General features: G+C 38.6%; 1 protein-coding gene across 2 annotated transcripts; it reads left to right on the top strand.

The window, feature by feature from the left end:
* Nucleotides 1–3,008: 3,008 nt before the first annotated feature.
* On the top strand, nt 3,009–11,399 carry LOC133725841 (flowering time control protein FPA). 2 transcript variants are annotated; one of them, XR_009854579.1, is made up of 5 exons: nt 3,009–3,194; nt 3,289–3,591; nt 8,001–9,217; nt 9,942–11,255; nt 11,364–11,399. XR_009854579.1 is itself a non-coding variant. In XM_062153228.1 (4 exons), exons 1-4 carry the CDS (start codon nt 3,192–3,194, stop codon nt 11,152–11,154), a joined length of 2,736 nt encoding a protein of 911 aa, XP_062009212.1. In that variant the 5' UTR covers nt 3,009–3,191; the 3' UTR covers nt 11,155–11,358. The 2 variants fall into 2 exon arrangements, 1 of the variants encoding a protein (XP_062009212.1); XM_062153228.1 differs by lacking the exon at nt 11,364–11,399 and having other exon boundaries at nt 9,942–11,358.
* The last annotated feature ends 264 nt before the right edge of the window (nt 11,400–11,663 follow it).

The raw sequence follows: 11,663 nt of genomic DNA, 5'->3' as shown, positions 1-11,663 counted from the left end.
CTTCTCTGTACACATGCTTGATTTCACACACAGAGAAGTTACCTTGAAGATACATGCATCTATCAATCATAGATTTCAAAGGATGTAAATCATCAATGCCATTGTTCACCATTTCCACCAAAATAGCAGAATCACATTCAACCATCAGTTGGTTGCAATGGTTATCAATAGCCATCTTAAGCCCAAGCAATAAACCCCATATATCAGATTCCAATATTTTAGCTATTAGCAACAAAACCTGAAATCCAAGAGCCCCTAGAGTTCTACAAATCTGACCACTTCTATTCCTGGCACCATCAACATTTAGCTTGAACCATCCCAGTGGGGGTTTAATCCATTTAAGCTCTTAGCTAACGTACCAGTAGCTATTGCATTGGCAGTACACCGTTTCTAAAATCACATTGATAGGATTAAAGGGGAATTAAAAGTTGGCATCAAAGACTTTCTTACATCTCCATTTCCAGATGTACCGACATGTAAAGATGAAAATCGAACACATACCATTTAAGACCATTGTAGCAATCAAATTATAGTGAGTATTTGCTTACAGCCATCCCCTCCAATATAGCTGCATAGCTCTACCAATGGAGTCATTGCAGATAATATTATTCCATATACGCTTTGCCTGGGAGCAATCTCTAAGAAGATGAAGCATCGATTCAGTAGGATAAGTATGGCATGTATATATATAGCCATATAGGACAAGTAGAATAAGTGGTCAAATGTCTTTTAACCCTTGCAACCTTCCCTGACAAACCAACCATGCAAAAGAAGGTTTTTAACTTGGGAGGAATAGATGGTGTTGGTGATGAAAAATTCAGTAGAGGAGTTTGACTCACCAATGAATGCGGACCAATGGAGTCATTGCAGATAATATTATTCCATATACGCTTTGCCTGGGAGCAATCTCTAAGAAGATGAAGCATCGATTCAGTAGGATAAGTATGGCATGTATATATATAGCCATATAGGACAAGTAGAATAAGTGGTCAAATGTCTTTTAACCCTTGCAACCTTCCCTGACAAACCAACCATGCAAAAGAAGGTTTTTAACTTGGGAGGAATAGATGGTGTTGGTGATGAAAAATTCAGTAGAGGAGTTTGACTCACCAATGAATGCGGACTGGAGCGGGAGCTGTCTGGGAAAGATCAAGAAGCTTCCTTGGTGCGTTGACTCGAAGTTTGACAGTCGGCTCGAGGAGGAGGGGGTTACCTGCAGAAAACCCTCCGATACCTAAATCAGTACATTTTTTAGTAATGGAGTAGCAAGAATCAGAATAAGGTGGATTACCTGGACGTCGAGCCTCCTTTATATAGGCGATGACTTACTTGGAGAACAAGCCGCCATTATTTCTGCTTTTATGGCTGCATTTATTTACACACTTATGATGACAATTATTGCTGCACTAATAACAGTTAATCATTGCGTACTTACTACCGTCATTCATTGCGTATTTACGATAGTCATTCATTGCGCACTTATAATCGTAATCATTGTGCGTAGTTATTGTCGTAATAATTGCCGCATATTTCAATCATGATTAACGCCATGCTAACTATGGAGTTAATCGCCTTAATTGCGGGCCCAGCAGAATTTGACCACTCCCATAATGCCCCCAAATTTTCTCTTTGGACACTCATCCTAAGAGGAAATTTCCATTCTCTAGCTGTTTTGAATCTTGCCTCAAATATTTCCTTGAGCCCTAGCCGTTCCTATTCTTTCCTCGAGCCCTGGCCGCCCTGATTCTTTCCTCGGGGTCTGGCCGCCTCGATTCTTTCCTCGGGCCCTAGCCGCCCCGATTCTTTCCTCGGGCCCTGGCCATTCCGAAACTTTCCTCGGGCCCTGGCCGCCCTGAATCTTTCCTCGAGCCCTAGCCGCCTCGATTCTTTCCTCAAAGTGAAGTTTCATTTTCAGCATGAGACATGGAATTACCCCCATTTCCCTTTGAATCTGATCAACAACATTTTATTCTCCTTGGCCACCAGCCTTGGGTATTTACTCTGGCCACTAGCCTTACACATACATTTCAACAACACTGACCACAAATATATTTCAAATATAAAAGGAAAAAAATTAGAATATGATTACGAAAGGAAAGAACGCTAGTCTACGTTACCCAGACTTTTGTCACTTCGGGGCTTATATTCCATCACTCCCAGTCCTTAGTGACAGAAATGAGATTTCCAATGGTGCAGCTCCCGCCATCACTTTTTAGGAAAAAATGTTTCCCACAGACGGCGCCACTTGTTGGTGACGAAAAATTCCGTAGAGGATTTTGACTCACCAATGAATGCGGACTGAAGCGGGAGTTGACTGACAATAATCGAGAAGTTTCTTTGGTGCGTTGACTCGAAGTTTGACAGTCAGCTCGAGGAGGAGGGGGTTACCTGCAGAAAACTCTCTGATACCTAAGCCAGTACGTTTTTTAGTAATGGAGTAGCAACTATCAAAGTGTACCTTTGATTCCCAAACCACCTTTATTCTTTGGCTTACACAGTACACCACACCATGCTCACTCTTCCCCAAATTTGGACCATCATTTAAATCATAAAAAGAAAATTATAAAAAATACTGAAAATAAAAAGAAAAAAGAAAAAAGCTGATTGGTAATAATATAAAAAAAAAAGCTGATTGGTAACGTGCCAAACCCTCCACTGAACATATAAATTCTTTGTTTACAAATTACAAACGTGGATTGGTTCAGTTGGTATGAGCGTATTACAAGCCCCAATCTAAATTTGATCCCCGTCGCCAGCAATCTTGCATTGGGTCACTCGATCTGTAATCTCCTACGAAAATTCAAATATGAGAGTTGTGGAGACTTGGTACGTGTTCCACATCAGTTCGTCAGGGTTAAGTTCATAGGTCAGCCGTGATGCGGAGGTGTCATGAGAAGACATTTTATATCCACATAAGGAAAAAAAATAAAAAATAAAAAAAATAAAAAGCTGATTGGTGCCGTAGCAAATCGTCCACTAAACATATAAATTCGTTGCGCAGGCCTATTTCTAGTTTTCTCCTATACCAAACACTTGGTTGCTCAACCCCCAATACCCAAACCCTAAACCGTAAATTTGCGCAGGCTGAGATTACAGTCACACTCTCACCCTCGCTCTCCGCCTTTGTTCTTTACCCTCACAGAGAGAGAGAGAGAGAGAAGCCATTCATATTGTACATATTCTTCAACACTATGGTAAGTTTCTCTGACGAAGTCGCTTGCTTTCGATTCTGGAACTTCGAAGTTGATTTGATTCGGATTCGCTTTTTGTGTTTGATCGGGTTATCAGGCGGGTCGGGGCGGAGGACGCGACAGGCTGAGCGGTGGAACGCGGCGTTTTGACGGCAAAGGCGGCAGCAAGGCGCCGCCGTCGAGACACTTGTGGATCGGGAATCTTTCTCACAGTATCACCGAGGACGACCTGACACGTCACTTTTTGCAGTTCGGAGACCTGGAAAGCGTGGCGTTCCAGCCCGGCCGGAGCTACGCCTTCATCAATTTTAACAGGGAGGATGACGCAATCGCCGCCATGGAGGCTCTTCAGGGCTTTCCTGTTGCAGGCAACCCGCTCAGGGTCGAGTTTACCAAGGCGGTTAGTTACTTTTTACTGGATGCTTTTTACTTTCTGCCTTGTAACTATGCACTGTGTATGTGGTATGACTTCCTTTGTCGAAATTAAAGGCAACCATAGCAGCCCAGTTTCATCATCTCTGAGCTTGGAAAATTGTTACTGCAACAAATAAACTGATCTAACATTCATATTCGGCTGAATTAAAAATCGATCAGATACTGTAAACCGGCATAATAAGAAGGCTTATATAACTAAAACTTTGAGTCCCCCTTTTATGTATGCAACATTTCTAAGGCTAAGTGGGGGAGCATATGCTATGCTCTCATAGTTTCATTCCACAGTTTTCAGCGGTACCATAGCATTCAGATTAATGATTTGAAAGTCAGTCATGCAATAGAATGCAAGCCAATCTCTTGCCTTTTCTTTTTATTTCCAAATGTCTAATCAGTAATCACATACTGACTTAACTTGAGCAGTGAACAAGAATATTCTGTGTTACATGCCTATCTAAGAAGTATGGTGAATAACAGGAAACTAACGCTTTCTATCCTTATATTTAAGAATTGTTGGAAACATGTACAAGTTGGACAAATTGAAGTTTAACTGCAGAACCAAAGAATGGCAGGGGTGGTACATACCGTGCCTAGAATAATACCATCCATATTCATATCCATATCCACTGCCATCCTTCAATTAATTCTGAAAAGGAGCGCAAACCACACCATTTTTCACCTCTATCGATCTTGTCTAACTGGAGTTATCTCTACTCTATGTCAACTTTGCTGGGCTTAATAGTCATATGTATAGTTATGGACATTTGATAATTAGACCAGGTTCAGGCTGGACTTCTAAAGTTCAAAGTGTGATTGTGAAGACACTGCTTCATGTGAACTTAATGATTGGGTATCATTTTATACATAATGCCAGAATATTAATTGTACAGATGAATTTGCGAGTGTAGTCTTCCTTTTGCAAACTTACCATAGAAAAGAGAAGGTAGTACCAGGGTCTATAATAGAAAGAACTTGTTATCCTTCAACAGCTTACCTAGTTGGTAGTACCAGGGTCTCATCTAGGGAAAAATTGTAAGAGTTGATCTGCTTTACTGCTTGTATGTTCGAGCCTTTAGAGAATGGCATTTCTAGCTAGGTACTTTAAATTCATGAAGTTTTGAAGAGATGTGAAGCTATATTTTCCAGAGTTTAAACTCTGCTTATGTAAGCCTGAGATTGCTTTTTATTACTGGAATTTGTTGAACATTCATGTCAAACTATTTTCCACTTAAGAGAGCAAGATATACCAATTGTTATTTGATTATGAGATGTGTGTACATAAAAATCCCTTTATATGTATCTTCTCTAGGTTGACAGCTTGTTTAGATGGGGCCAGTATTAATGTATACCCCTTAAAATTCAACATATGCAAGTTTAACTTCAGACTTTGTTACTTGCTATTGTCTGTTATTCCTTCTCCTTTGTCTAAAAGCATTTACGTCTTAATTTGCAATTTAACGCATTTCTTGAGATTTTATAGAATCTTAAAAGAATCTTTCCATAAGATAGTTGTGAACAATTGACAATAAATATTGAATACGCCTCCATATCTTATCCTTTGTAAAGAAAAAACAGGTAAAGATGCTTTCCCTAAAAGAAATAAACAAAGAATAAGCATGCAACAGAAAAAGAGTGTGTGTATGGCCGGATGTTCATCAAAACTATGAATCAGTACATCCAGTATTTTTCCTAAGGAATAAATGAGACAGGAATAAATAATTCACTATAAAGGCATATTTTATTTCTTATACTGGATAAGTAACAAGCCCTTAACATATTTTTTAACAAATGCAAATTTCTTTGTACATCTCTTTTCAAAAAAGGAGACCAATTAGCACCAAGACCGATAATATGAATATCACATATCCAATCTTAGATATCGTCTATCACATGAAATTGATTCCACAACTGGCAAACATCAAAATCCCTTGAACTGCAAGCTACTCAGTATAACTAGTCACCTTTATATGCAATAGCATGAAAATAACGTTTACATATGCAATCTCTCCAAGCATGGCCAATTATAGATTGCATGCAGCTAGACATGGGTGGGTTTACTTTTTTCGAAAGCATGAGAGACTTGGAAGAGGATTCTTGTTTCGAGATGTTTTTACAAGGTTCATAAAAGGTCTAGGCAAGGTCCAGTGCACCTCTAAATTCTGTTTATCTCTGGAATATAGCTGAGATCACAGTGCCTTGTTGGTGTTGGCTATTCATACAAGTCTTCAATCGACTAGTAGAGTTTGGATTAATAACATATGCATAATATTGTGATATAAAACCATGAGATGCACCACTCATAGTTGAACATTATGGTTAATTGGTCTTGAAGTGTGTTCTGTATGTTGGATTAAAATGCAGCACAACCAATGACTGCATATTGCATGTGAATGACCAGAAATCTGACTGATACTCACACTTCAAACATCATTTTATCATCGTGACAAAAAAAAAAAAAAAAAAAAATCCTTTTATAAATTAAAATTGTATCCATTGTCGAATCTTATGAATATTGCGTCATATTAAATGGTCTATTTAGTCTTCATTCCTATGAGGTGAAAAAAGAGAAATCTTGTATTGATAGAATCAAGCAATCAAACTGTGACAAGATGTTCACCTCAGACTCCAGAACCAAAAGCATAGACAAAATCTTCTTCATTATCTTTTTTTTTTTTTCAAACTTAACCAAAAAGAAGCTTCTGAGAAAGTCATTTCATTATAATAAGTCAACAACTATATGCATAATTCTTCAGATGACTCAACCCTGCAATGTTCATCTTTCATTCTAGTCACGATGTTGAATATCATGCAATTCTCAGGGTACAGTAGAAGGTATTGTTTGATCTATTAAGAGTTTATCTAAGAGGGATTAATATGAATTGAAATATGATGCATACATTCAGCAATACAGCTGGAATATTTTGAATTTACTTCAATGTGAAACTTCTCAACACCTCCAGTTAAATCGTGTTCCATCATTATGTTTTCCAAGGTCTACAGTTTCTGCTTGGAGACCCTTTTTCTTGGCTCCTCAGTCAGTGAGTCTATAGGTTTTCACCAATTCAATTTTAGTCAAAATAATGCAGGTCTGTATCCTAATGGTTAAGCAATGGAAGTTTACAAATAAAAAGTTTTTCTTTTTTGTTCCTTCATCCATTCTGGTGCATAGAAACTGCCATGTTATGTGCGTGGTATTCTTGCCACAACTACCAAACTTTATGTACTTGAAGGAAGCCATCTTAATTACACTATCATGACCTGTTGACTTTCCCTACTGGTTTTCAGTCTGCTTAATTGCATCTCCAGGCTTTCACTTTAATGGGTCCGGCATACATATGTATTATGTGTGCTGGTTTTGTTGTATCTTGAGGGTTACTTTTCGACTAATGAGTCATCTAGATAATTTCACTTGGTGGAGGGAAGACTAGTGTTTCAAAAATTTGAACAGAAGGCAGATTCTGCTTAATTGTTTGACTGTAAATGTGATTGTCTATTATTGTGCATATTGAATTGTAGACCAAGTATGTGGCCATAGTAGTCAAGTGTCCAATTTGTGGAATATCTGGATGATTTGGCATCAAACAGCACTAGCTCATTTTGACACAAAGGGCTTGTTAGTTTTCCAGTTTGCCAATTTGACATGATTGCAGCATGGGGTCTTGTCCATACATTTCAACGACTGTGCTGTATTTTTAACTTGAGGCTAATTATTGACCAAGTATATGCGTGATCTGACGAGCGTTGTTCAAATATTTTGTGTTTGGATTGATAAGACTTGATCTTTTGTTTCCTGTAAAATAGATTCATCAGATGTAATTTCAATGCAAAGCTATAATTTTTTTTTGGATATCCTCACTATCTGTTCCCATGTCTGATTTCTCTTTTCAATTTAATTCAGTGGTTTAGATTATCTGTCTAGTCTTTTCCTTGGTTTGTGACTCTTGTTGTACTTGTTTCCTGCCAGGGGATCAGTGGTAGTGTATGAGAATTTTTAGGTCATTGTTCACTGTTGATTATTCTTGAATATTATAATGTTTCAGTAATATTTTGGGATGTTTGAAATTTCTGCTTCTATGATCGTTTCTGCTTTTAGATTTAATGTTGCATGAGATGGTTGAAATAAGTGGTAGGAGAAAACTTCAGGGTTCTGAAAATTCCTGTCAGAGAGTTTGTAACTTTGTATTAAACTTGTATTTGTCTTTCAATATGAACTTATGCGAACATGTGACAGACAGGATTTAATTGAGCATAATACATAAGCTAGGCTCAGTTGTTTTTCTCATTTTAAATATCCCTAAGATATGAGTGTTGTTATATGCTTAAGTTGATGAGATCGTTTTAGCCAAAAAAAAAAGTTAATGAGATCTTGAATCACAGGATAAATCATCAGTGCCATCACGTGAAGAAGACTACTCCCAACAACGTTCAGCAGTAAGAGGATCTCCTTTGTTGCAAAGGGAGTTTAGAGCACGCCAAGATACTCCTGAACAATTTTATCAAGAAAAATCCAGTATGGGTGATAAAAACACAGAGCCTAGTGAAGTATTATGGATAGGTTTTCCAGCTTTATTGAAGGTGGATGAATTTATATTAAGGAAGTCTTTTGCACCATTCGGTGAAATTGAGAAGATAACTGCCTTTCCTGGTCGTAGTTATGCGTTTGTGCGATTTAGGAGTGTAATGTCAGCTAGCAGAGCGAAAGCGGCTCTTCAAGGAAAATTATTTGGAAACCCCCGTGTACATATTTGTTTTGCAAGGAGCGACACCAGCTCATCAAACAGTGGAAGGAATTCAATCACTGACACTCCATCCCCACATTTGAAGTTGAATGGTCGTTCTGGATCATCTGAGAACTTTCGACAAGATAGGAACTTTGGGAGCTTAACAGAGGATTTTAGCATCAGATCTCCTCAGTATTTCTCAACTTTGGATTCTGGTGCTTATGAGCCCTATAGTATAAAGAGGAAAGGAAATTTATGGACAGGTGAGAACAATACATTTGAACAGAGGAGGCCCGGTGAAGTATCTGATCTAGAACTCTCACAAGACATGTATGGTTATCGGGGTAGTCCTACGAGAGAGAAATATGCTCGTTTACATGATTATCCTCAAAGATTTCCTGAAACAAATCCCCCGTATGAAGAACCATGGGACTTACCAGATGACGTTAATTTCTTTCATGGAGCCAAGAAATTGAAAACAGAGTCTTACATTCCTGAGAAAGAGCTTCCAGAGTATCCAATGTCTGTATACGAACAAGAAAAACATGGTTTCCCTAGATTATTCACTGATTTTCACCAAGCTGACAATTCCAATAGAAACTTTGAGGCTGATCCATTTGGTTACAAACAAATCCCTGAACGACCAATGAATCTAGCTCTACCTCCAGTTGAGAGGGGTGACCCTTGGAAAGAATCTTATGGTAATTTGCAGGCGGGTTCTCAGCTACTAAATTCTGTTGATAGAAAAAGATTCACTCCTGAACCAAAGAAGTCTTTGGAAATATGGAAATGGGAAGGGACTATAGCAAAGGGAGGAACTCCTGTCTGTCGTGCCCGTTGCTTTCCTGTGGGGAAGGTCCTTGACATTAACTTGTAAGTAGTATAATTTCTTTTCCTCAGATAAGGATGCTTTTAATTAATTAATTTTTTTTTTTTTTTTTGTGTGTGTGTGACTTGTTTAAGCAAGTATTCCTCATATATGGCTGCTTGATATGATTAGACTATACAGATCCACGGATGTCAAAAGAGCACTTTGTTAACCTGTTCCTTGTTGCCTTGACTATTTTCAGTAATATGCTGTTTATTTATTTATTTTGCTTTTACATCAGTAAATGTGCATTAACCACTATGTATGTCATTATTTTTTCTATGTTTAGCTGGTTACTCCATGTCACAGTGCATTTAGGAGTATGACAAATGGAATAATTCTAATCTGTTTTCCATGCATCCGAGTGTTCATTAATCATGTAATGGTATTCTAGTAGGTTGCTGATGCTCTAGCCTAAAGGGATCATTGTTAATTAGGTGACCCAAATTTATTAAAATTTCACAATCATCTCTGGTCTTAACTGATTTAAAAGCTTCTAATTGTATAGTATGTTCATATAATTGGAAGGCTTTTCCTAATTTTGTTTGATTGGCTTGGTCCAAAATCATATGTGTTTTCGCTTCATGTTTGAACTTTTCTTGATGTTCTTGAGTCTGTCTGATGTGGAAACTACGTTGTGCAATCTTCAATTCTTCTAAATAGAGTAAATTTGTTCAGATGTTTTGATATTGGATCTAAATCATTGTTATCACTGGTGCTATGCTGCAGGCCTGAGTTTTTAGATTGTACTGCAAGGACTGGTCTAGATATGCTTTCTAAGCATTACGATCAAGCAACCAGTGCTTGGGTTGTGTTCTTTTCCCCTGGAAGTGATGCTGATATTGGATACTACAATGAATTTATGCATTATCTTGGGGAGAAGCAGCGAGCAGCCGTTGCTAAATTGGATGACAGGACCACCTTGTTTCTTGTACCCCCATCAGAGTTCTCAGAGAAAGTGCTGAAGGTACCTGGGAAAGTCAGCATCTCTGGTGTTGTTTTGAGGTTAGACCAGCCTAGTTCCAACTTTGGATCTTTTCACCAGCAACATGAAAGAAATGATACTAGATTATTGTCATTTACTGGCGACCCACCATATTCAAGATTGCCAACACCTTCAGTATCCATTCCTCCGTTTACATCTTTGCCTGATTCAAGTAAATCAGGAGTTAGCAATCTATCTTCCTTGGGGAATTTTTCATCAATTCCAACAGCTTCATTTTCTGGTTCAGCTCATGGTGTTGGAAATGGATATGAACCTTACAATGAGAACAGGCATGAGTATCCACTTCATAAGGAAAGCCCTATGTTGGGACCAAACTGGTCTTCTCACCACCCACAGAATTCAGTTTCTGTTGCTAGAAATAGACCCAACCAAGTGTCCAATAATGCTGTTGATCCAGTTCTTCAGGAGCATCCCTCGGTCATTCAAAGGCCCCTGCAAGAGGCAATCCCTACTGGTGGAATGCCTCGTGTTCAAAACAGCAATTTCCAGGACACCCAGCCTTCGGTTTCTTTACCTACGCCTCTTGCAGCCCTGCAACCGGAGCAACTTGCCCAATTGGCATCTCTTCTCGGACAGCAGAGGCAGTCTGGGAGCATTCCAAATCCATCCACCAGAGAAGATTTCAGGCTCAGAAATGCAGTACATGAAACTGAGAACCTGCCAAGGACATACCAGAAATTTGCGCAGCAGAATAATCAGGTGACTTCTGAGCCCACGACATCTCAGTTTGGTCAAGCTCAAGAGTTGCAGCAGCCGCAACAGCAGATATCACATGTGCCTCAAATGGTTCAAAGAGATGTTCAAGCAGGGGGTCGGGGAAATCAACATCTGCAAAATATCAATACAAATGAAGGTGGAGAAACAGATTGCATGCAAGCGACATTACAGCTTGCAGCAGCTCTACTTCAGAAAATCCAACAAGGGAAAGGAAGTTGACAAGCGCCAGATATTAGTGTGTTGAGTCTCATCTTGTGGGAGATTGTGACTGATTAGATTTTGACAGTCCGGTCGTAGTGCTAATGCAATGGAAATTTCAGGTTTAAAATCAGAGTACTCTTTGCACATAGATTTTCTTTTTCCCTGATAAACTTTGTAATTAGATGTGAATATTATTAATATTTTTCTTTTTTCTTGTTGGCTTCCAGCACGTAGATTACTTGGTTTCTGCTGTCCCTTTTGCACTGTTGTCCCCAAGATTCCTGGTTAGCGTTAGCACTCAGGCAAAGAGTCCAAAATTTTCAAAAATTCCACTATTTTTCTTCAAAATCCATGTGGTGTTGTAGTATACATGAATCATATTGTAGTATATATGAGTCATAGTATAAATGTCTATATCATGTATAAATAGGCACTTGAGTGTATAGATAAGGTACTTGAGTGTATAATATAGGTATAGAGACTTGTGTGACAAGCTTTATGCCAAAGGGCAACAAACATGGCAATTA

Source organism: Rosa rugosa, chromosome 1 (assembly GCF_958449725.1).
Source record: "Rosa rugosa chromosome 1, drRosRugo1.1, whole genome shotgun sequence".
NCBI classification, from domain to species: Eukaryota; Viridiplantae; Streptophyta; class Magnoliopsida; order Rosales; family Rosaceae; genus Rosa; species Rosa rugosa.
The sequence above is the reverse complement of the archived record's forward strand: the minus strand, read 5'-3'. Positions and strand labels throughout refer to the sequence as shown.